The 26,610-nt window shown below is 36.0% G+C and overlaps 1 protein-coding gene across 1 annotated transcript in view; it reads left to right on the forward strand.

Moving 5' to 3' along the window:
• LOC114052442 (vacuolar fusion protein CCZ1 homolog) overlaps positions 1 to 26,610 on the forward strand; it is a 35,160-nt gene that overhangs the window by 251 nt on the left and 8,299 nt on the right. The window contains exons 2-12 of the mRNA XM_027875052.1: positions 1,532 to 1,629; positions 1,720 to 1,813; positions 2,356 to 2,433; positions 3,419 to 3,466; positions 4,828 to 4,911; positions 6,156 to 6,331; positions 14,989 to 15,070; positions 17,160 to 17,221; positions 17,813 to 17,924; positions 19,928 to 19,961; positions 20,470 to 20,587. Coding sequence (XP_027730853.1) covers positions 1,532 to 1,629; positions 1,720 to 1,813; positions 2,356 to 2,433; positions 3,419 to 3,466; positions 4,828 to 4,911; positions 6,156 to 6,331; positions 14,989 to 15,070; positions 17,160 to 17,221; positions 17,813 to 17,924; positions 19,928 to 19,961; positions 20,470 to 20,587 — 986 coding nt within the window. The remainder of the gene's footprint in view (positions 1 to 1,531; positions 1,630 to 1,719; positions 1,814 to 2,355; positions 2,434 to 3,418; positions 3,467 to 4,827; positions 4,912 to 6,155; positions 6,332 to 14,988; positions 15,071 to 17,159; positions 17,222 to 17,812; positions 17,925 to 19,927; positions 19,962 to 20,469; positions 20,588 to 26,610) is intronic.

Consider the following 26,610-nt stretch of genomic DNA (forward strand, 5'->3'; position numbering starts at 1 on the left):
CGGCTGGGCCGCCCCCGGCGGATTGGAGCGGGGTGTGTGTGTTTAGCGGGGCTGTCCGCCGGCGTACCTGCCCATGCGATTGAGGGGGACCGGGCTTCGGCCGGGGCGGGCTTGGGGGCGGGGTCAGGTCCGGGGGAACCCCGTGGGTGCGAGGCGGCCTAAGGCAAAGAGTTCTTAACCCGGGGTCCCCTCCCCCAAGGGATCCACGGAGAGATGTGAGGGCCCGTGAACTTGGATGGGGGAAAAATGATATCTTTATTTTCACTGACTTCTAATTTGAGCATTTCCTTCCGTTAACTTCAAAATATTTTTCTGAGGAGGCGTTACTAGATTGCCAGAGGGGGTCACGACAATGACCTCCTAGGTTAGAGAGCTGTGTGGACGGACACTTTGGCTTGGCGGAGGTAGCCTCTGACAGCTGTTGGCAACAGAAACATTCTTCCTCCCCTTTCTCCTCTCCTTTCTCCTCTTCCTCCTCCCCTCCTCCTCCTCTTCTCCCCTCCTCTCTTCTCCCTCTTCTTCTTTTTCTTTCCTCTCCTCCCCCTCTTCCTCCCCTCTTCCCCCTCCCCTCCTCTTCCTCCTGTTTCCCTTTCCTTCTCCCCTAAACAGAACCTGAGCTTTCCCCTACAGCTCAAAATCTATTATCTCCCCAGAGCTTAGGACTTTTGGGAGATTCTTTGGATACACACTTTTTTTTTTTTTTTTTGGTCTGAGCTCTTATCTTTCTTCTTTGTTGGGGAATTAAGATGTATGGGAGCTTCGTGCCTAACGTGAGATAATTTGCTGGCAAGGCTCTAGGCACTGATTTTTATCCTGGCTTTTAAAAGTTTTTTCAAACCTTTATCTCTAGGAATTTGTTTTATTTTTAAGTAACTTCTTTTTAGGTTATCTTTAACTCTGTTGTGGGTAGCTAATCACAAACTTTTTAAAGGTTAGCAGTCTTTAAATGCTAAGGAGTCTGCTGTCTCTTAATTTGCTACCACCAATTCTTAGGAAAGTAAGTGGTAAAAAATTAGCATAGGAATATCCACTGGACCTGTGATTTCTTTGGTACAGGAAACTCCATACACCAAATCAGGTGGGCACTTTACCTACAACTTAAAAGAGTCTGAAAGAGCATCCTGGAACTCAGAGGTTTGAGTGACTCCCCCAGGGTTCCACAATCAGAGTATAGAATGTTAGGTGTATTTCAACCCAGGTCTTCCAGGCTTTGAAGCCAGCTCTCAATTTACTAAGCCACACAGCCTGTTAAAATTGAGATAGAGAAAACAAAAATTCAAAGTTGGTGCTTTTAGGGGAAATTGTGTGTTGTTACTTTTGTATAAATGTGAAAATAGACTAGTGATAGCTACTTACCGTGTGTGTGTGTGTGTGTGTGTGTGTGTGTGTGTGTGTGTGTGTGTGTTCTGTGTATTAATGGGGCCTCTGGCTTTGTTTTTAATTTGAAAGAAGAGATGGAGAGTTGATAATTCAGTTACTTTTTCAGAATTAGACCTTCTTTATATAAATGAAGTCTGTCTTTAATTTTTAGGAGGAAAAGAAGATTCTGTTTTATCATCCAAATGAAGTAGAAAAGAATGAAAAAATTAGAAATGTTGGATTATGTGAGGCAATTGTGCAGTTTACAAGGTAATACTTTGTAATTATCATATTGCACAGCTCACTGAATTCTTAAAACTGTCTTAGAGAATTGTCCCAAATTATTTTTATCCTTTTTAGGACCTTTAGTCCATCAAAACCTGCAAAATCCTTACACACACAGAAGAATAGACAGTTCTTCAATGAACCAGAAGAAAATTTCTGGATGGTCATGGTACTTAATATACAATGTATATCTTTCTAAAATATTTCTGATATATTTAAAATTTGAAGCATATCCCACTTAATGTTGATGATTGGGTCTATAAAAGCATGATATTGGGTGGACATAACTTTACAGGCATATATTCCATGGGAACGATGTTATAAACAGATTGGCAACCAAATAACGTGACAGGAGAATTTTACACCTTTGTAGTAGGATTTGATTGTAATGTATTCATGCTGTTATTGTGAAATGACTATTCAGTGCAATCTAATTTGGGTTTTGCCTGTAGATAGCATTTATAGAGTAAGATATTATTAAAAGCCTGGCTGTTGTGGCACCATAGAATTAACAAAAAGGTTGAATGTGACTTTAAAATATCAAGCAAACTTCTAATGAAAGTATTTGTCTTTATACCTATTTTGATAAATCATAAGGGGTTTGAATATGGCAGTATGTTTAGCAAATCAAAAGAAGATTACAGGAATTGCAGTAGAAATAAAACAAGCAACCTATGCATTATATAATTTAACTTTTATCATATGATGTAGGTTGTACGGAATCCCATGATTGAAAAACACAGTAAAGATGGAAAACCAGTTGTTGAATATCAAGAAGAAGAATTACTGGTAATTATAATTTTTTAGTTCATTTTTTAGAAAACCTTGTAAAATATTATTATTATAAAAATACATACTTAGTTGTAAGAATTGTTAGGTCAGAAATTTAAAGTAGGTCATTCTTATATCTGCTTCTCAGTGCATATTGAGATATCTTACAATACATGTAATAATAGTTTATCCTTATATATTATATTACAGTTATATGTTTCATCATTTGATTCTCACAGCAACCCTGGGAGATAGGTAGTATAAATAGTAGGATAAGGTAACATCTGATCCTGTGATTTCACTGATGCACAGAGCTCCCAGGTGAGAAAATTCCCACTACAAATGCAGGTAGACACCTTCTCTGTAATTTATATTCTTAGACTGTTGCTTAAAACACCAAGAGATTAAGCGACTTGTCTAGGGTCACCTAGCATGGGAATTTGAGCCCAGGTCTTTCTGGCTTCCCTGTCAGCTCTTTATCTACTGTATAACACTACCTTGTGCTGTAAGTAGTATTATCGCTGTTTTACAGATGAGGAAACTGAGGCTCAGAGACATTGTGACTTGCTAAAGATAAGAAAGTGGTAATTGAATTGAGCTAGTATTCATATCTAAATCCTCTGACCCCAAGTCCGGTTTTCCTTACACTGCTAGTTAAGATCGATACTTTAAAACAAACTGTCTCTGCTATACTTTCAGTGCTGAGCAAAGTTCTTTCTTTGTAGTAGGCACTTGATACTTGTGGAATTGAATAACTACTTCAGAATCAACTTTCACAAGCAAAGGTGGCATAGAACCATAGAGTTTAAAGTAAGAGGTCATTACTCTATGTATTTGAAAGAAAATATCCTATACTTTTCATATTTAGCTACTATGGGACCAAGTTTATAAGAATCTAAATGTTGGACCAAAAGTCAGTATGAGAGGATATGTTTTTCTTGTGTTATCATCTTGAGATTTATTCTACATTTTGGGTTGTTGTTTTTTTTTTTTTTAATTATAGGACAAGGTGTACAGCTCTGTACTACAACAGTGCTATAGCATGTACAAGGTAAGTTTAACCATATTTAGAACTTGGAGAAAGTTATTAGTTCCCTTTTAGGTGGTGGATGTTGTTAAAATAGAAAGTAATTACCTGCTTTCCTTTGATGGTAACAATAGCTAATAGCTAGCATTTGTATGGCACTTTTAAGATTCACAAACCACTTTATATTTTATCTCTTTTGATCCTTACAACACCCTGTTTCACAGGTAAACACACAGGTAGCACCATCTGTTGGGCAGGAGAACATAGGAGGGCTCCTAACACTAACAGGTGTCCTAGCACAGGTTCACTTTTGATCAAGTCAGACAGAAAGACAGCTTTGAAGAGGTTAAATAAACTTACTTTATTCTAATCTAGTCTTCTCAAAAGGTGTTGCTGATAATGGGAGCACCAACTCCTACAGCATTCCCTAATCACACTTCCCACAGGGGCAGGCGAGAATAGGAGTACAACTCCTTAAAGATCCCCTAAGCCTTGAAGCGGGCTGATCAAGGCAGCTCCATGCATTCCTTTATGTGTTACCCAAATCCCAAAATGGGTTCCCCCCTTAGTGACCAGTGCCCACTTGCTTTATAGGGCAACAGACAAAAAAGGTATCTTGCCACTATTAAACTCACAGGTTAACTTTAGCAATATCGTCGTGACCTAGCACAGCAAAGGCGCACATTATGTCATCCCTATATCTCAATGTGCAAGCGTGGTGGAGATGTTTTCAACAATAATTCATGGGAAATATTATCTAGGATCCTGGAACTATAATCTAAAAAGAATAACAAAATCCTCCTTACACACACTAAAATTCACCTTATTTACACACCCCTAGGAGGTAGTAGGAGCTATTATTAGCTCCATTTTACAAATGACAAAACTGGCTTAGAGTGGTTAAGGGACTTGTCCAGGGTGACAGAGCTGGTGCATAAGGTGGGACTCAAACTCAGGCCTTACCGATTTCAAGTCTAGGATTCTTTGCAATGCGCTACCTAGCTCTTAATAAGAATAGATTTGGCAGTCAGTAGTCTTTTGTGCATATCTGTCCTAGAAGGGAGAAAATTTCAGTTTCTGAGAATTATCACTGCAGTTTTTGTTTTTGTAGTAAGATTAGAACAGTCTTATTGTGAAGTGATAATGATGGATGTGATCGATAGTTTTTGCACATACTTAGGAACTATCCTGAGTTTGTTGCTTAAGAGTAAAATTTTTAAAGTTCAAAAAAGGCAATCACAATCTTTTGGTTTACTTGTTTTGTAATTCACTCTCATAATTAAAAGGGATAGTAAAATAAGTCTTAGCGAGGACAAGGTTGTTATAAGGCAGTGGAAGGTCTTAATATTGGAGAAACTGATATATTTCTGTCTTCTAAACATCAGCTTTTTAATGGTACATTTTTGAAAGCCATGGAAGACGGAGGTGTCAAAGTTCTAAAAGAAAGATTAGAAAAATTTTTTCATCGGGTAAGTTTTATGGCTTTTGTTTCCTTTTTTTTTTTCATTGAAGTCTTGATATATAGATATTCATTGGAGACAAAATCTGTTTTCATCTTAAAAACATGAAACTTAAATATCTAGATAATCAGATGCTGTGATAGCACATTATAGTAGAACCAGATCAAAAAATAAAATTCTTTAGATCTAATTTGATATTGTTTTCTTTGTATCATCAGATATCAGAGAATCATGTAGATTAATCATGGGAGATCAGATCTGTGGATATTATCCAGGTCTGATCCTATCCATTTATATTCAAACACAAGGTGGCCAATCTTTAACCCACTTAAATTTTCTGTGAAGTTGGTACACTTTGGTTTCTTTTTTATATATTGATTCTGTTTAGTAAACAGATATTATTGCTGAATCAAAGTAGAAACTTAGAACTGAACATTTATGATATTGTAAGAATGATGTATAATTAATAGTTATGTTTGTTCCAAGTGATATAAATATCACACTCATCTATATTTTTTGGATATATCTATCTTCTGTTAAAAATGCGGTTTGTGGTGGTTTTAAAGTGATTGCTTTCAATGTTTTCCTCCACAAAACGCTTCTTGATAAGTTTTGAGGGATTCCTTTTTTTGTGTATTATGTCACGACATACTTCATATGACCCACAATTATGAAGATTAACTCTAGAAATATCCTACGGCTTTGTACTCACCTTCATTTTCTTAATGGTATTCCTCAGACTATCCTCTTTTATCTTATTCTATTCCAGCCTGTTACAGTATATGATGATGCCTTTTAATTGTTCAAAGGAGTAGGATATGGGCCTCTAAAAGAAGACCCCACTTTGAGGAAGCACTGATTTAAGGAATTTGGTACTTTTAAAGAAAAGAACAATACATTAAATCATATGAGAGTAAAATGTGAATATAGATTTGCTTATCTCATGTATGGGAAGGTGCACATAGTGAAGTCTGAACCATGCTCCATGTAGTAACCTAACATCACTGACTGGGAGATTTGGGGATTAAAACAGTGTTTTATGTCATTATTTATGTACCAAGATATGACTCTTAATCATTATGTAGCTCCTTTGCTAATGGCACTTTATTTTGTCCCTAATAGCACCAAAAATTTGTCCTCAAACAAACATAGAAATAATGACTATTCACAAAAAATTTTTTTGGTAGTTTTGCTGTTGTTAGAGATTTTGTTTAATATTAGTAAGCTTTTTTTACTTTATATTTTCCCAACAGTATTTGCAAACCCTGCATTTACAGTCATGTGACCTACTTGACATTTTTGGTGGAATCAGCTTTTTCCCATTGGATAAAATGACTTACTTGAAAATCCAGTCCTTTATTAATAAGATGGAAGAAAGCTTGAATATAGTTAAATACACTGCCTTTCTTTATAATGATCAACTCATCTGGTAGGTATTCTCCAAGTCTTGGAACTTAAAAGCAGCTTTAAAAAAAATTTTTTTTTTCATTTTGTCTGGATGTGTTGCTTATACACAAAAAATTGTGGGATTTTTTCCCCTGACATTCTCTTTCATTTTGGTGGGTTGTTGTAGTCCAGGCACATTAAGATTATGACAAGCTGCTGCTGTTCATTTATTTTATATCAGTTTTTATCTCCTTCCTCTAAGTCAGTATCATGTCCCTGTAATTAGTTTTGCTTACACTACTTAGATGCTAATTTATTCCTGCAGGCTTTCCTTCTCACTCCCATTCTTGTTTGCCTGTCCTATCCCAAGTTCTTGGATTTACTTAAATTTGTAGTTTCTCTTTTTATATAATTATTTTTTCTTACCCATAGGATCATTGCTCTAGAGCTGAAAGGCACCTTGGAGTCATTCTAGTTCAATCCCCTCATTTTACAGGTGAAGAAATTGAGTCTCGAGGAGGTTAAGTGATTTGCCAAAAGTCACACAGGTAGTAAATGTCAGAGATTGGCTTTGAACCCAGGTCCTCTGATTTGGAATCAAAGATCATTGGGTTTTGTTGGGATTTTTTTTCACTATGCCACACCTCTTTTAACCGCTCTCTTCTGACCCAGCTACGTATTTTAAGTAATTTAATAGTAAATTCAAAATAAGTAATTTAGAATCTTTTTTCACCCTCCTTCTAACTTTTTAAGCAAATTGTTTAGCAGTACCTTTGTTCAAGAAGTTTTCCTTTGTTTTGTCATCCTCATTATTTTTCTTCTTCTTTTATTCTATTCTGGATTCTGTTCTTCTTTCCTCCTGAGGGTACAGTTTCTGGAGCACCACATTTGTACTCCTGGCTTCAATCCATTTCTGTGTTATTGTATTTGTTCTCACCCCTTCCTGCCTTCTTTCTGCTATGCCTCACACTTAGAAATATTCATTGCACAAAAGAAATTATGTCAAATGGAAAACATGTCATGCAATGGTAGGCGCTGTTTCCCAATTTATGAGGTTCCTAAGTTATGAAGGCCCTATCTTACCCCCCTACCCTTATCTTACCTCTATTCCTAATACCAGATTGTCTTGTCTTTTATTTCCTATGCCCACTGCTACTCTGGGTGATGACCATTCTTGGGGATTCTTATGTTCACTCTCATGGATTGAGATGCAGTCCTGTGGAAGGTAAACCACAGTTTACCTTTAGACCTGGTGGAAATGAACTTCTAACTCTCCTCTGTCTTTTTCTATCTCCACATGCCTATAATTTATACCACTTTGTTACCCATCACCCAAAAGATGTTGATTTACTTAAAGAAGGTCACTGGATTTAATCCATGGAATATTAATTCAGTTCTGCCTCCTTTCTTTCTTCACATTCTTTTAAATTCTCTGTAAATCTTTAGCATGATGATGCCTCTTTGTTGTTTTACCCCTCAATTTAATTTCTCTCTCTTTTTTTAAAGCAATAATCTATAAAAATAAGAAATGTTATTTTATTAATCTTTTCTTAATAATTATACTTATTTACCTTTCTTTTTATTTAGAATTTCTATAAGTTGGGCAGCTAGGTGGTGCAATGGATAGAGCACTGGCCCTGAAGTCAGGAGGACCTGAGTTCAAATCCGGCCTCAGACCAAACACTGGATACATACTAGCTGTGTGACCCTGGGCAAGTCACTTAACCCCAATTGCCTAACAAAAAAAAAAAAAAGAATTTCTATAAGTCAAATTTTCTATTCCTGTGATATTTTTGTTTTGTTTTTGCAGCTTTGCTTCATATCTCTCTTTTGTTCAAGGTCCATCTTTTTTTCAGTAATGATTAGGTTCAGCTTTTTGAGATATTTTGAATTGTTTCTTGACCTCCTTTACTTTTTGGAATGTCCTATTCTATTCTTTCCTCCAGTTTCTCATGACTTAAAAGTCATCCTGGGTTATTTGAACTGGTTTTCCTTTCCATTTAAAGGTCTTCCTTCTGGTTGCTTGCAAAATTTGTTTGTTACTGAGTTTGTGAAATTTAACCTCTCTTAACTTTGGAATTTTAAAAATGGGTAGGATTTTTTTTTTTTCTGGTGGTGATATGTGGATTTGATTCATCAGTGCTTTATTTTCTACTCAAATGTGCTGCACAGCTTTCTTGTGTTATTTTCTACAGTATGGTATTATTCAGGTTTTTAAATTTGTCCTGTTCTTTTATCTTTTAGGGGACTTATAATCCTTAAGTTATGTATGTGTATTCTGTCTTCAAGGTCAATTTCTTAGGCTTGTGTGGGATTTATGTGCATTTTAATGATGATACCTTTCGCTTTTTTTTCTGCCAAAATTTTCTTTCACTTTAATATTTTTATGTTCCAAATCTCATTTTTTTCTTTCAGAACCTCTACTTCTTTGGAGAAAATGTCTTCTAAGCTTTATACTCTGTTTTTGTTTAATTCTTTTTCAAGTTCTGATTTCTGACCTAATTTAATTCCTAATAACAGTTACTTCTTTTTTTAAATAATATGGAGTTGATCTTGTCTGTCATATAACCCAGAAAAGGAAATCTTTAAAAAAAAAATCCAAGCAACAATCTTGGATTCATAAGTTATGGGTTAATCAATTCAGAGAGTCTAGGTGGCATATGTATAATCAAAAAAGACAAGGAATAATGATTTGTTTTATGTAAACCAAGAAAATTTTTAACCAAAGAGTAATAATCATTAAACCAAAGAATAAGAATTAAAAGTTCCTCAAAAATTTTTAGAAAAATTTTTCTCATCAGTTAAGTTTTAGAAATCCAACTTTTATTTTTCATTCTCAAAAATTCTTTAAAGAAAGGATTGTGATATAGTCAAAATTGCATTGGCCTGAGGTCGATTTTAGTTTTGATCTTGCCATGACCAGTGTTGTCTCACAAATCACTAACCTTTCTAGACTCAGTTTCTTCATCTTTAAAATGAAGGCATTGGGCTAATTTCTCTGTAAAGGTTCCTTTTAGTTCTAATGTTTCTGATTCTATGAGAGGTATAATGTGGAAAATGAGCTATACCTGAAATCTGGTAGATTTAGGTTCAGATCTCACTTCTGGCACTAGTTGTGTGATTTTTTGGGGGGCACATTAACCTCTGTGAGCCTCAGTTTCACCATCTTTAAAAAGGGGATCATATTTGCACTGTCTCTCTCTAAGGGTTGTTATGGGATTAAAGTGCTTTGTAAAGCTAAAAGTAAAGTTAAAAGTGCCCCTTAAGTGAGTTGTTATTGTCCATATTAACCTTTTGCATTTTATAGAACATTACTTTTTATATTGAAAAATGCATGAAAACTTTAAAAATATCTAAAAAGTCCTTTAAGATCCTTTAAGGTAGTAAATCATCTGCACTATGTTTAAACTGTTCATAACTTAAATCTCAAGTCACTGCTCCATGTTTTACTGAATTAATGTAATGACTTCATAAACATAAAGAATGCCATATTATGAATTACCAGTGGTTGTACTATAAAGGAATTCCTGGGGAAACTGATAAAAATAAGCTTAGGTTAGCTTTTTATTTTGTATAGTTATTGAATGGTACTCAATTTAAATATAAAATATTATATCATGTTTTACATGATTGCACGTATATGACCTATATCAAATTGTTTACCATCTTAGGGAAGAGGAGGAGGGAGAAATATAAAATTCAAAATTTTGTAAAAAAAAAAAATGTTAAAATTATCTTTACATGTCCTTGGAAAAAATAAAATACTATTTAAAAGAAAAAAAAAAGATTGTATCCAAAAAATTTGGGGGAGGATATGACCAGAGGTATCTTTCATAACTATGATTAGAGAGAAAATTCTTAACAAAAATGAAGGCAAGTCATCTTACCTTTACAAAAGGTAAAATGGGTCATTTTAATTACAGGAAATTATAAGCTTTTGCATGAACAGTTAGAATAAGAATGGAAACTCTTAAATTGGGGGAAAATTTTTATCAGTTATCTCTGAGAAGGCCCTGACATCCTGACAGTAAAGGGAATATACAGTGAATCATTCCCCAGTGGATAAGTTCTCAAAAGAGGTATTATAGACTATTAATAATCATATGAAATATCTCTCTAAATCACTAGTAATAAGAGAAATGCAAGTTAATGACCAAATTTGATCTAGAGAAGAGTTCGTATAGGAGGGATTTGAGTAATAAATGCTATATATACAATATAGTTGATGTTTCATTGAACTGGATTTTTTTTTTCTTAATCTTCATTTTAGTCTTTCTTTAGTCTTTATTACAAGAGGGAGACCCACTGGAGAAGAGCTGGCACAGGGATATGAATGTGATGTAAAAACAAAAGACATCAAGAAAATGTAAAGATTACAAATTTTAAAAATTGACACCTTTTGTTTTTACATTATTTTTTTCTAGAGAGAAAGAACCCTCTTTTGTTTTGAAGAAATACATTTAAACAAAAACATCTGATTCCTCTGACAATGTATGCATCATCTTTCTGTCCTAGTAGTTCCTTGCCTAATAGTTCTTACATCTCCAGCTGCTTTAGTAGAAATCTCAAACTGGATGACCCATGTAAACACCTTAAACTCAGCTTATCTGAAACTGAACTTACGGTCTTTCCCCCAAGCCTTCCTCTCTTTCTGTCTTTCCTATTACTATGAAGGACACTGCCATCGTCCCAGTCACCTGGGATCATAACCTAGGTGTTATCCTCAGCTTCTTACTCTCACCCCCTAAATCCAATCAGATGTTAAGCCAAGTCCTGATTTTACCTTCCTAATATCTCTTGTATACCTATCTCTGCCCTTCTCTCTTTTAATATTGCTACCACCCTGGTTCAGGCCTGCTTCAAGTCTCTCCCTGCCTCAGTCCATTCTCCACTCAGCTATCAAATTGATCTTCCTAAAAGGGCAGGTCTGACCATGTCAAACCCTGTGCCTTGCCTAACTCCTCCCATTCAGTAAATTCCAGTGGCTCTCTCTTACCTCCAGGATCAAGAAAAATTTTCTGTTTGGCCTTCAAAACCCCTTGTAACTTGCCCCCTTCCTGCCTTTCCAATCTTCTTACCCCTTACTCTGTCTCCACTCCTCACACATGCTCTGCAATCCAATGGCATTGGTATCCTTGCTCTTCCTCTCATAAGGTACTTCATCTCTCAACTCCCTGCATTTACATTGACTGTGTTCCCCATGCCTGAAATGCTTTTCCTCCTGGAACCTCTTAACTCCCTTCAAGTCTCAGTTCAAGTTCATCCCCTCCAAGAGAAATTGGGAAGATTTTGGGCAGCTGTTAGTCTTCCCCTATCATTAATCAGTGTGTGTGTGTGTGTGTGTGTGTGTGTGTGTGTGTGTTTTAACCTACCTGTGAACGTGTTTTATTCCTTGGTGGGGTCATAGGAAAATAGCTATAGGCTTGGAAGAGGCCACAGAAGCCATCTAGTCCAGGGCTTCTTAAACTTTTTCCACTCGCTCCCCTTTCAGTGCTTCTTAAACTGTGGGTTACAACCCACTGTTCAAGAAGCCAGCCCCTGTATTTAATAGATGAGATACTGAAGTACAGGGTAGTTGTTTCTTGTCCAAAATAATAGGTAGTAAGTGTAAGAGCCAAGACTTGAACCCAAGTCCACTGACCCCAGACCCAGTGTTCTCTCCATCTATCCAAGCTGCCTTTCTTTGAGGGATTATTTCCCCTTAAAGCTTTATGTAAATGGGAATTGTTATTATTCATGGTAGAATAGCATGAGAAAATATTTTCTCAGTTATTGAAAGGATCAGTGTCTAGCCTAGTGCCTGATGTAGTCAAGTCAGCAAACATTTATTAAGCACTTACTGTTTGCCAGTACTGCTGAGGGTACAAAGATAGACAATAACAGTCCCTATCCTCCAGGAGCTCACATCCGAATGGGGGAGAGAACGTGTGGATAGCACATTATTATATGTGTTATTCTTCTCTAATGTTACTTTCTATTTACTTTGTGTGTATGCATACATACATATAAGGTAGGTCAAAAATAATGTCAAAGGGAAAGGCACTGCCAGCTTGAGGGACTGGAAAGGCCAAAGAAAGTGGGATTGGAACTGTATCATACAAGAAGGCCAGGGAAGCTAAGAGGCATGAGTTGAGGAGGGAGAGCATTCTAGGCATGAGGGACTAGCAGTACAAAGGCATGGAGGTGGGAAAGGGATTGTCATGTGTAATATACATCAGGTAGGGCCAGTGTTGCTGCTTCATAAATTACATCAAGGGGAGTAAAGTATAAGAAGATTGGAAAGGTAGGAAGGGGCCAGGTTTTGAAAGGCTTTAAACACCAAAGAAATTTATATTTGGTCCTAGTTGTGATTGGGAGCCACAGGAGTTTATTGAGTAGGAAGTTTGACATGGTCAGAACTATGTGTGAGGCTTTTCCTGATTTTCCCATGCTGCTAGTGCTTCCACAGAGAATTATCTCGTATTTATTTTTCTTATATCAATCAGCATGAACTTACCAAGCATCTACTATATTTTCTAGGTGCTGCAGATAGAAATACAAAGAATGAAACAATTATATGTTTGTATATACTGTCATCCCTGCTAGAATATGAGTTCCTTGAGGGAAGGAACTATTTGCTTTTTTTTCCCTATGTATTCCTACTACATAAGATAATGTTTGGTACTTAATATGTACTTTTCCATTCCATTATGCCTTGTTTAATGCTGTTAATTACGGATAATGAATCTGTGTAGTTGGATTTATCAAGGATCTGTACAATCTTAACATGTGCTTGAGTTTTCTCTTGTCTTTTTTTGCCCATTTTGTACGTTACAGTTCTTTATATTGTTGTGTTGTTTTTCTGAAGATAGTATTGATGTGGCAAAAAGTGATATCATTTGATTTTTCTTCAGGAATTTTTTTCTCTTTTCTAATGAGAGAGTTTAACTGTTTGGTATGTGTCATTTATTAGAGTTTGAAAGTTTTAAATATTCTTTTTAATGCCTTACATACTTCTTAAGTTATTATGAAAATTAAACAAATTATGTGGTCTTATTAAAAAAAAATTTTATGGGATGTCTTATGACAAAGAAAGTATTAAACTATGGGAGAAATCAGGCCTGATAAAACTGGTAGCTTATTCATTGATACATAACATTGCTCTTATCTTTGCTTAAATAATTTAGCAAATGTTACAACAAGATTGCATTTTGAGCAGAACAGAGACTTTTAATGGGAAGTGCTTCAATTGCTAACTCTTTAGAGAGCTGCATTTGAATTTGAGGTGGGTTTTTAAAAAATCCTCAGTTGCTTTGGAAGTACTTTTTTTTTTAATCAGGTAATCAGATAGTATTTAAATCTTCCTGTACCACCATAGAAAAGATGAGAGGAAATTGGTACAACATTTAACTAAAAACTGCACAGAATGTCATGTAAAACAAAAAAAAAATATATTTATCCCATATACTTCCTGATATTCAGATAGGTCACATTTTAATTTAATGTGAACATAATTTTAAGCTTTTTAAGCTAGGCAATGATTTTTGTTATGTGTGTGAACAAAAATGAGCTAGGTCTTGTTGTATATGAACTATTGATATGAGGCAGAATTATTTCAGTCTTCCAGTGTAGGGTTTGCATTCAGGTTTTGTTGTTGTTGTTTTTTCTTTAATTGGTAGTCAAGCTGGTGCTTTTTCTTGAAGACATTCCCCAATGGGAGAATCAGCCTATTTTTTTTTTTTTAAAACACAGTGAGTTATCTGCAAACCTCATTTTAACTGCCTTTCCTTGAATACCCTATTTTTGTTCAAATAAGCAATGTTGAAATTTTTAAAACCTAAAAGCCATTTCCTGCTTAGTCTTCTACTGTGTAGTTTCGGAGAGAATTTCCTAGTGCTCTAACTCTACCAGTAGTCTTACTTATTTTTTTTTTGATACTTGTTGGAAGAAACTGAAAGAAGGACCATCGTTTTCCTTTCTTTTCTCATCTTAAAGCAAAACTAGGTAGTAACTTTCCATCTACTTAGATTAAAGATGCAATCTGACCTTCTATCTATAGGTTGTTGCCAAAGCTGGTGTGACTGTGGAAGCAGCATTACAGGTTTTTTTCTTAGCATTTGTCTTTTCATCTTGACTCTCTGTTCTGTTCTCTTACTGCTTGGCAGAATGTTTTTGGCTTTTGTATGTGTCCAGCTTCACTTCTACAAACCAAGAAGTATTAGTGTATAGATTTCCCTTTCCTTAGGAGTTCTAGATGAAACTCATACAGAAATCAAGGAGTGTGACTTCAGTACCAACTCATTTTCCAAATTAAATGTCTGTCTTTCACTACCTGAAATAAAGCTCTTTATTACAACTAACAAAGTCCCCTAAAAGATCCTACGTGTAGTGTAGTCATATCAACAAACATTTGTTAAGTGTCTGCTGTATGCCAGGCATAAGACTGAGTTGTTTTAAACTTTCCTTTATTTAAATTTTATATGTGATGCGGGAATAGTCAGTTCTCTTTAACAGGGTAGCGTAGAGAATTGATTTCAAGGACTTGTTCAGTTTGCTCTTTTCTCTTTGGACTATGATCATGATCTCTCAGTTATTGGGGAGAATTGTTTATTCATGAGATGTGACAGAAAAATGGACAAACTCTTTTGTAATCGGGATGGCAGAAAGATAAATAGATGATTTTAAAGTTTTGACTTCTGGTTTTTTCCCCAATAATTTCAGGAGTGGATTAGAACAAGATGACATGAGAATTTTATACAAATACCTCACTACTTCCCTATTTCCAAGACACATCGAGCCTGAGGTATGGGCACCAAAATATATTGTGCATGTTTGGGGGGATTATCCCATTTTTTCTTATACTGTTGGTCATTTAATAATTTTGTAACATGAGATAGTTATTATATATACCAAGCCCCTGGCAAAAATAATTGTCAGAAAAATATGGTGATAATGATATTTTGTGAAAGGAACTGTATGTTTGGTTCTGATGCTGAACAGTGAATTTGTTACAGTTCTTTAATGACTATTAAAGATTACTGACATTTTCACCTAGTAGAGGATAATTCTTTAAACACTTCTTCTGTTTAATGAATGATTGAGCATTTAATGGTGTTGTGATATTGCCTGCTCAGCTTCTGTACTCTATTTAACTTCCACTATGCACTCATGTACTTTCAGGTAGCACAAAGTATTTATGCCATAAACATGACATATATTCTAAATGTTAAAAATAAAAGAAAACAAATACACTAAACTCTAAGGGGACTTAAGCCCTGATTTGAGTGAGACATTAAAAACTAGTTCAGTATTGCAAGCTCCTGTGCTCTCTATAAAGCCTCTATTTTGGCTTAATCTTTTTTTTTAAGGTCATGAACTTAAAACGTAGAGTTTATGTCAGCATGAGGGAGTAGAAGCAAACTAAAGGGGGAGTTATAGCACTGCACTTGAATAATTTACAAGCATTTCACTTTTTGCTCCTTTATACACCCATAAAAATACATGAAAACATGCATTTCCTTGAGGAATATAAATTAACACACTCCTCATCCTATGCAAACAATTTAGAAGGCATCTCATTTGGTAATGACTTTGTTACCTTATGTAAGGAAGCTCATTTGTGATCTCCAAGTGCCAAAGACATTACTTTTACAGCAGAAAATGGAAAATTAAGTTCATTAAGAAGCATCATAGCACAGTGAAAAGGTCCATGTGGATTTGGAGTCACAGGTCCTGAATTCAAGTTCTGATTCTGTTAGATTCATAACCCATGTGACCCTGGGCAAGTTCCTTAACATCTCTGGGCCTAATTTTCCTCTGTAAAAAAAAAAAATCTGTAAAATGAGGGTATTGGAATTCTGGATCCACTTCTGGATTTCTTCCAACTCTTCATAGTCTTATAGGATGGAAGATCTAGAGCTGAAAGGGCCCTCAGAGACCATCAAGTCCAGTCTCTTCATTTTACAGAGGAGGAAACTGAGACCCAGAGAAGAGAAGTGATTTGTGCACAAAGTCATGCAGGTATTGACAGAGGCAGGATTTTTTTTTTCAGAATTGGGATTTGAACCCAGGTCCCTTAACACAAATCTAATGCTCTTTCTACTCATGCTGCTTCTATGAGTCTATGATCTTGTGACTTTAATTATTGCTTATTTTTATTCATAAATGAATAAATTAGAATGTGAATTGTAGTATAGAATGAAGTTCAGTTCAAGAAATGTTAAGTGCCTTTTGTACAAGACACTTTGTGTAGGCCCCAGGCCCACAAAGAAAAAAACCTGGCAAGAAGAAGCTTACACTATACTGGGGGATGCCACACATACACAGAAGTAAATGTAAGGTAATTTGAGTAAGGAGAGAATATTAACAACCTGAGGAAGAGATGAGGGAAGGCTTTGCAGAGAATGTCACATATGCGCTAAGTCTTGAAGGATCATAGATTTAGAACTGGATGGGACCTCAGAGACTTTCCATAATCCTTTTGTTTTATGATAAGGAAACTGAGGCTCAGAGTGCTGCCCATGAGCATCCAGGTTGTAAGTTGGAATTTGGAAGGGAGGGCAGGACTTTGAGGTGGGGGAGAGAAGGGACAGAGGGCATTGGAGGCACGGGGACTAAGAAAGAGGGAGTGTTGAGTTTGCAGAATAGCCAGAGTCTAGTTTGTCGGGAGTGTAGTTACCATATCGTGATCATGATTAAAATCAATAAGGCCTATTGTCTTATTTCTATTTTTTTTTTTTTTTTACTTCTTGGTTTAAACTTAAAGCATGCATTTTCTAGAGGACTGTAAACTGAAACAAACTAGCACATGTAAATGTTCTTTTTTCATAGCTTTGAAAGCGGGGGAAAAAGCTCATTTGTAAGTCATTTCCCAACTTTTGACTTGTTTATAGTTGGCAGGAAGGGATTCACCAATCCGAGCAGAAATGCCAGGAAATCTTCAACATTATGGAAGGTAATTAATCCTCTGATGTACCCTTTTGGTTTCTTATTAACTTTTAAGTGTATTTAAAAATACAGTCATGAGCAGAATCAAAATGAATTCTTTTTGTGTTATGGAAAAATCCAAGTTATTTCTTGATGTGAAGAAATTTATACAGTTTAGAAATATTGTATTTGTTTCCAGGTCAATAAAAGAGTTTGTTGTTGTTGTTTTCTGATTGCGAGAAGATAGCTTATATTTTCAGACATGAGATTTTATCTTACTGTAGCTGTTATCTTACTGATATAGATAAAAGGATAGATATTTTATGTCAGGTAGGCCTTTAGAACCTAGTTGAAGTATATCTATGACAAAAGTAGAACACTTAGGGTTTTCATACAGTACTAGTCACTGAAGAAATGTCATAGTTTCCCATTTAAAAACAAACAAAAAACCCAAAAGTTGCTTTGTCACAATTGTACTGGCTTGACACAGTTCTAGTATTGCCCTGTGTTTTATCCTGGCTTTCAAAAATGTTATACATTTATGTAAAATGGAATATATTTTGCTGCAAAACGATAACTTGTCTAATGAATGTGAGTCATTTTTGTGCTTGCTTTTAAGATTTCTTACTGGGCCTTTGAACCTCAATGATCCAGAAGCAAAATGCAGATTTCCCAAAATATTTGTAAATACAGAGGACAGTTACGAAGAGCTTCATTTAATTGTTTATAAGGTAATATCACTATTTCCCCCTAAATATTATTAATCATTCTTGGGTATTGATATGTGTGAGCGTATACCCAAATGTCATATATATTTCTGTGACAAGCTGTTCTTTGGGATTGCTAAGCAGTGGCAATTATTTTTTAAAACTCCAAAATGTGTATGCATACTTCTTTGGGGTTGTAGCTAGTTTTCATGTATGTGTTTGTACGATATTGTATTGTCATTAATGAAGCAGCAGTTGTTAGGCTTGTCATCAGTGTTCCGTGTTCTTATGTAATTCATATAGAACAATCTTGAAGGCAAAGAGGATGGTGTTGCAGTCAAAGAATGATAATGTCCTGCTTGTCAGATACTGTCTCAATCTGGTAGCTTTCCAGATTTGAGCAAGTATCAGCTTACCTCCCTTTTTGGATTTTAATATTGGTTAGTGATGGTAATATAGTGATAGTAATATTGGTTAGTCAATTATATGAAAACTCTCCCATTGCCTTCATCAAAATGAACACTGTATTATATACCTTGAGTAGAATTTTATCACTTATGTATAGAAAAACATAGTGCTAGAATATATTTTTATTACTTTAAAATTTTTTTTTACTAATTTCTTTTAAGAGTTTAATTTTTAAGGGTAATTTTGTACATTTTATTAGGTTTAAGTTTCAAGACCATATTTGAAATATGAAACTAGTAGCTGTATGTGAGAGCATATAGTATACCTTAATGGATAAATAAATATATGTGTAAAAAACTTGTAAAAAAAATAACTGTGGATTTCACATTTTGAATTAAAAGAGCTACAAAATTGAATATATAGAATATTAGTTCTATTTTTAATTTCTATTTATATGAAATTTAGAAATATCATCTTAAACATTAAATTATGATTCTGCAGTCAGTAGGATTTTCCTAGAAATGACCTAGATAAAATATTTGTACTTACACACTCAGCAAAACAGCTACCACCACCACAACAGTAACAGCAGCAATGACTTGCATTTTTGTTAAGTATCCCCAAAGATGTAGTGTGATTTTAAGCTTTAGCAGTAGCTTTTACTCTGTAAAAGTGCTTGAAGGCTTGTAAAATTCTTTGCATATATTACCTCATTTGATCCTCACAACTGTGAGAGGTCAGAGCTGTTATTACCTTCATTTTATAGATGAGGAAACTGAGGCAAACAGGGTAAGTGACTTACCCAGGGTCAGTTGGTAAGTACCTGAGGCAGAATTTAAGCTCAAGTCTTCCAGCATTATCCAAAGTGACACCCATTGTGTCACTGCTGTAAAGAAATTACGTAAGGAAAAGGTGTAATGAAGGCTGCATGGAAGAGTAAATAAAGTGCTGCTTTTGAACCAGGAAGACTTGACTTTGAATCCTGCCTTGACTCCTGTGTGAAACTGAGTAAGTCATTTGAGTCTACTCCTCAGTTTCTTCACCAATAAAATGGATGTGATAATAGCATTGGCTTCCTACTGTTGTAGGGAGTAAATTAGGTAATATATATGAGGTCTTTGTGAACCTTAAAGTGCTATATAAACATTAGCTATAATTTTCTTCTAAGCCTTATTTTAATAACTCTTTTCAGGTATTTGAAGGGCTGTCAAATAGAAGACAGATTAGCTGTGCTCTGCTTGATCCTAGAGACTATGCTAGGAACAATTAGTGGAATAAACAAGACAGGCAGATTTAAGCTTGATGTAAGGAAAGATTTCCTAATAAACAGATATTCAGAAGGTGAATGAGCTGTCCTAAGAGGTGGTAAGTTCCCAATCACCAGGGTTCTTCAGGCATAAGATGGATGACCAATTGTTGGGAAATGAGAGTATGATTCTGATTTTCTTCTGTGACCACAGAGTGTTTTGAAGCACTGCTTGGCCTACAAGTTCAGAAGTCTTCCTTATGTGCAAATTTTCTAATAAAATTAGTGGCTACAGGTTAAGCAGGGGAGGAAAAGAAAAAACTGTATTCTGTAACCTTTGGTTTAATATGGCGATGGTTTTTCCGTCTCCTAGGCCATGAGTGCAGCAGTTTGTTTCATGATCGATGGTAAGTATAGCACTTTTATCTATTATCAGATGAAAAAAACACTCTGTTGCTTTCTTCTCCGATTAAAACATAAACATATAAATTAAATGAAATCATAAACATAGAAGGATATACTGTGAAACTCCAAATAAAACACAATTGTCCTAACTTTATGATCATTTCATTCAGGACAGGTTTTTCAGGTGGGTTTGGAAGGTAAAACCATCCTATTAATTTGGCCCAATGAGGGAATACTGAAATGGAGCTTATAATGTGTGTTTCTATCTTCATATAATGTGTATTTTCTTTCTTCATAAATGTTAGTAATTTTATCTCTTGTGTTTTTATTAGAGGAGTAAGATTTGATCAGGTTATTTCAGATTATTTGATCAAGTTAATCACTTTGTATCTAGCAAAGTGATTTGAATATTTAAACATAGGAGAGAAAAAATAAATGATTGACTTCTTTCACATGATATAACAACTGAAATAGAGGAACAATATTTACAATGTTTTTTAAATTTTTCAGCCTCTATGCAGCCTTCTTTGGACTTTTGTCGAAGATTGGACAGCATCGTTGGACCTCAGCTCACAGTTTTAGCATCTGACATTTGTGAACAGTACAATATCAACAAAAGAATATCAGGGTTTGTACTGTGCTTTATTTGTGAACTGTTTCAGACACTGAGAATGTGTATAACATTTCATTTTAAGTTTTATCTGGTATTAGTGCTGCACAAAATGGATGCCAATGTGTACCTTTCAGTGTTTTTCCCCTTGTTGTGGTGAAGTAAGCTGAGTTGTTTGCCTTTGCCCCAGTTTCCCTCAGGGTACTACACATTTTTGAGGGACTGAGTGGGATTAAGTGTGTGGCCTTTGACTCTTGAACAATTTTTCTTTTTCTTTCTTTTTTTTTTTTGAAACTAAGGGATTGAACCTATACTAGCTTCATTAGCACCATGTTCTTAATCACTTGAGCTAACCTAGACTATTAAAGGGTACTTTAGTTTTCACTGAGTTATTAGGACATTGGGCAGTAACCAAGACCTGTATGTTTTGAGCACTGTATCTGTTTAATCTGATATTATCCCTGGATAAAATAAAATATATTTTAAAATTATAGACAGGATATGGTGGTACACATCTGCAATCCTTACCACTGAGGGAAGTTGAGGCTAATGAATCCCTTGAGTTTGGGAGTTCTGAGCTGCAGTAGAGCTCAAGCTAGTTCGGTGCCTAAGTCTGGCACCAATGCCCCCGGGCATGGAGGGCTGAACCAGTCCAGGCAAAAAAAATGAAGCAGTTAAAGCTTCAGTGCCAATCAATATTGAGATGTATTGAGATTGGCCAGTTAGTGGCTACTGTGGTTTCAGCCAGAGTGAGATAGGAAGTCTCAAAAGAAATGCACTCATGCACTCAGGTAGGGAAAGGCTGTTAAGTCAAGTGGAAAGAGGTTTAGGATGGAAGTCAGGAGCTGGGTTCTTGGTTCTACTGTCATTAAATCATGTAATCTTCCTGTACCTCTTGGTGGGGGGAGTTCCACATGTAAAAGATAGATGATCTTATCTACTGTTCTTACCTCACAAGTTAAAATGCATGTAATCAATGGGAATCACTTTGAAAAATCAAAGCACTATGCCAGTGTGCTTTGGTTATGTTAATATAGATTAGTGTATCTTTAATGTTTAGATATTAGCTTCTGGGAGTTCAGAATAAGGTTAAAAATGCAGGTGTAAAAATATTTTTTATAAATGTATTGACTAGACTTTATAGAATTTAAAAAGTAATTTTTTGAGGGTATGAAGGGAAACTGTACATATTTCTTTCAATTCAGTCTAATAAACATATATTAAATGCCTCCCAGGAAGGGATCGCTATGTTAGGTTAAGTAGGGCACCAGAGGAAATTGAAAAGATCCAAGTATTATAATATAAAATATAAAGTGATAACACATGATAAAGGCACAGGAAAGAGTCAAACAAAGTGTAGTGTCAGCTTGAAGACAGGAAGGTGAAATATCATTATGGACTAGGTGGATGAGAGAACACTTCCTGGAGAAGGTAGTTTTTGAAGTGGGCTTTAAAGGACAGGTAGGCCTATAACAGACAGAGACAGGGGAGATGAGCATTCCAGGCACAAGTAGTAATATCCATTCATTCATGCAAAGCACTATGGGAAATGCTGAGAAAGATACAAAAATTAGATAAGACATAGTCTCTGTAGAATAAAATCCAGACACAGATAACTAGTACATAACATTACATTGTAAGTTCATTGAAGTGCTGTGAAAAAAAAAAGTTCCTTGTGGTGTCTGAGGGAGAAGGAAGAAGATATTCTAGACATAAAAAACAATTTAAGAAAAGGAGAGTCTGAAAGCACAGAGGATGTCAGTAGGGCAGAGAGTCTGGTTTGACTGGAGCATAGCATTCATGGAATGGAGTAAATGCGATGAGGCTGAAAAAGTAGGATGAGATCTGACTCTAAAATCCTGACATGCCAGACAAAGGAATTTGGGGAGCCTGAGCTAGGGCTGAAATCTGCCTCTTTGCATCTTATACCTGCTGTACCTAGTTTTGCCCTCTGGAACTGTCCAAAACACGTCTAATCTGTCTTTCAAATGCCATTACTTCAAATACTTGAAGACTGCAGTCATGTCTTCCCTTAAGTCTAGTCTTGAAGTCTTTCCCCAATTCCTTCAACCAGTCTTTCTACAACATTGTTTCTGGGCTTTTACTCTCCTGGTTTTTTTGTTTCGTTTTGTTTTCCTGAGCATAACCTAGAGCAGAGGTGCCAAATTCAAGTAGAAATAGATCCCTGAGTGACACATATTGACTTAGAAAACTACAAATGAACATTATCTACATTGTATTGTATTTTTCTTTATTTTGCTAAACATTTCCCAATTACATTTTCCTTTTTTTGTTTTGTTTTGTTTTTGGCTAGGTAATGAGGTTAAGTGACTTGCTCAAGGTCGCACAGCTAGTAAGTGTGAAGTGTCTGAGGCCAGATTTGAACTCAGGTCCTCCTGACTCCAGGACTGGTGCTCTATCCACTGTGCCACCTAGCTTCCCTCCAATTACTTTTTAATCCAATTCTGGCCACACTCGAGAGTTTTATAGATGGACCATGAGTTTGACACCTTTGTTCTGGGGGAGCAATAATATAAAGGCAGGAAAGTTTGGGGCTTGGACAAGGGAAGACAGTTTGGCTGAAGCACAGAGGGCATTGAGGAGAGTAGAACTAACCTTGCTAAGAAGTTTGAACTTTATTCTGTAGGCACTCCAATGGAGGATTCTTAAGTATAGGAAGGACGTGACCTCCCCGCATGAAGATTAATCTGGCTGTGGTTTGAAGACTAGATTAAAGGAAAGGAATGGGGTAGATGGAAGGCAAGATGGCATATTAGGAGGATTTGGTTAGTGTTGCTTTTAGCAATGGAAAGCAATAGAGAGAAAGGGATGGCTGCAGAAGCACCAATATTGGAATCTTTGGGCCCCTAATGAACTCTAGTCCCGGACCATGGAGTTATCACCATTCATTCATTTAGCCAATGTTTATTATTGAGTAAATGCAATTTAGAGTTAGAGAAACCCTTTTTCGTCCTACTACCTGGAGTGCGTTTTCCCATAGAAATGGTGGTTAGATTAATTTTTTGAAAAACTGACTTATTTAGCCCTTTAAGTGTACAAAGTACTTTATATATATTAGCTTATGTTTTGTTATTCCCATTTTACAGATGAGGAAACTGAGTCAGAGAGGTTAATGGTCACACAGCTAGTAAGTGCCAAACCTGAGGTGGATTTAATTCAAGTCCATACTGACTCCCAAGTCCATCACTCTGTTCACTATGCCATACAGCCTCTCTTAGTAGGAAAATATTACCTTATTCCATAATAAACTTCTGTATTTCTATTAGTATAGCACTATACTGCAAATAGAGGGGTTAAATAAGTAGGCTTTCATGGGCAACTCTGATAACATCCATTCTCTAACTTTTTTTGTATTTCTGAGAGGCAGGAGTAGATGAAAGTTCTCATCTAGTTTTAAGAAATGAATGAATCATAGGATTAAGTATTATCAGAAGTGGAAGAGATTTCACATGCCATCCAGTCCATATACCCCCATCTTGCAGTTGAGGATATGAGGCCCGAAAGAGGTTAAGTGACGTAAAGTACTAAGTGAAAGAGTGCAGATTTGCAGCCAGGAGCCTGAGGCTCCAAATCCAGTATTCTTTCTCCTGAATTTGGAGTGAATAGAATTGATTTTAGATTCTGCCTCCAACATTTACTGTGTGACAAGTCTCTTAACTTCTTGTCATCTTGGTTGCTGTTAGTGCAGTGCTTTCTTCCCTAAAATTACTTCATATTTATTTTATATGTACTTATATGTGTACATGTTGTCTTCCACCACAGAATGTAAACTCCTTGAGGTTAGGGACTGTTTCATTTTTATCTTTGTGTCCCCAGCTAAATAAGTGTTGGCTGATTGAGCTCTAAAAATGGGGATGGTAACAATAATTCTCATAGAACCCACTTCAGAGGATTGTTGCAAAGAGAATTCTAAGCAAACCTCAAAGCCTCATCGAAAAGTGAGTTACAGGAAAATATGTTCAGAGCTCAAAACTCCTTTATAAATTTTTAGATCTTTATTAAATTAGAAACAGTGATTTTTGATGTAGCTAAGATTATGCAAAAGTGATTTGCTAAATGAGCTAAATGAGCAATAAATGCCACCTGCCAAAGAGAAAAATGATTAGATATAGGAAAGATTTCTCTCCCTCTAAAACCCTACATCAGTTATTTGTAAGTAAGGCCTTGACTGTCTTCCTTTGGCCATCTTATTTTCCCAGGCTTCCCCTCCCCCTTCAAAAAAGAAAAAAAAAGGTAGTTTATCAATAAATTGTTTTAATGCTTCAGAAGAGAAATTATTTATTTGTTGTAAATATTCCTTCCACCAATGCAATACAAATTCTGCGCCTTCATAGGTGGCTTCATAAATTGCTATTGCCAGAAAAGGCATCAGCTGGGGATCAGCTTTCTGGTGGTTAGCCTTCCAAATTTGTACTTGGACGCTGTGTTAACATAGTGGATAAAGAGTTGACCTTAAAGCCAGGAAAATCTTGTTTGAGTTTGAGTTACACAAACAGTGTGTTATTGTCACTTGTTTCTATAGCATGGCTACTTTGACGCAGAAGGCGGCCTTTTGATAGTGTTGATTTCAACCTACTAGAGTTCCTAACTCCAGACACGGCTGAACATCACCTTCATTAAGCTTGTACGAGCTTCGACTTCAGAGGAGTGGCTATTGCAAGGATGTTCGAGGATTGGAAGTTAACCTAGTTACATAGTAACAGCCCTGTTCATGCCAGGGATACATTCCAGTGACTACTTTGTTCATTTCCGGGGGGGAGGGGGGAAATAATACAGGAGGTAAAGGGTCGTATTCTAGAATGTGAATTTATTCCACATCTCATTTCTATTGACTGGCCAACCCTTCTGGCACACTCTGGTTGGTAAGGGGGGTAGTTGGAATCACGTCTCTCTCTCTCAGGACAGCTCCTTCTGTCGTGATGTAGATGTCTCAAGAGCTGCTCCTGAATCAGTGCCTCCCCATTTCTAGGTGACCAGTCTTGCAAGCCCAGAGTGCTGCCCTTCCCTCAGTTGTATCAGAAGCCCCATTGCCTTCTCCTCAACCACTGCCACCATTGATTCAGGGCTGAAGAAATTGGAGCTTCCTCTGGGAACAAGGCTTCATTTTACAAAGTTGGCAGAAAGGTTTGAAGGATTTATTCATATGAGATCTCAGTGTACCGAACCCTGGTAATATTGCTTCAGGAAAATCAGGCCTCTCACAGTATTATTGGCATTGATTGCTTCAAAATAGGGTTAGACCAAATCATTAAGGGAGTAACTAGTGGCATGCTTATTTTAGCATACAGCTTTTTTTCTGTTCTGAGAGTATTGACCTGGTAAACATGGAAAATGTTTGGGGACTATATGCTACTAAAGAATAGCAGTCAAGGGGCAGCTAGGTGGTGCAGTGGATAGAGTACCGGCCCTCGAGTCAAGAGGACCTGAGTTCAAATCTGGCCTTAAACATTTGACACTTACTGGCTGTGTGACCCCGGGCAAGTCACTTAACCCCAATTGTCTCACCAAAAAAAAAAAAAAAAAAAGAATAGTAGTCAGCTTTCCATACACTTATATGTGTTTGCCTACACTTGCAATTTTGGCTATATTCCAAGGCACATTATTTTTGCTTTCTCGTTTCCAAAGTTAGAGAAAGTACATTTCTGAACATCAGTGGGCCCCTGTTAATCCTACATTTAAAGGAACCAATAAAGGTGGAAGGGATAGACAGAATGATCCTTGTTTGTATTTGCTGTCTGCTGCAATCTCTACTGTACCTTATAACAAGGAGAAAAATTGTGGTATATTTAAGTTTACTTTCACTTTGACATGTCTCCTTATCCTTCCAAGCAACAGACAAATTCAAAGAAAAAAGTACCTTACCTGTTGTAAAACATCCAAATAAATTAATAAGCTGGCATAAGAAACATAATTTTTACAAATTCGGTAGAAACCATTTCATTTCTCTATTAGTTGCTTGGGAAAATTAAGCCTTTCCATGCTAAAATACACAACCCAGACACTTAAAATAATTTTGTATT

The sequence above is a fragment of the Vombatus ursinus genome, unplaced genomic scaffold (assembly GCF_900497805.2).
Source record: "Vombatus ursinus unplaced genomic scaffold, bare-nosed wombat genome assembly UNPS02014807.1, whole genome shotgun sequence".
In the NCBI taxonomy this organism is placed as follows: domain Eukaryota; kingdom Metazoa; phylum Chordata; class Mammalia; order Diprotodontia; family Vombatidae; genus Vombatus; species Vombatus ursinus.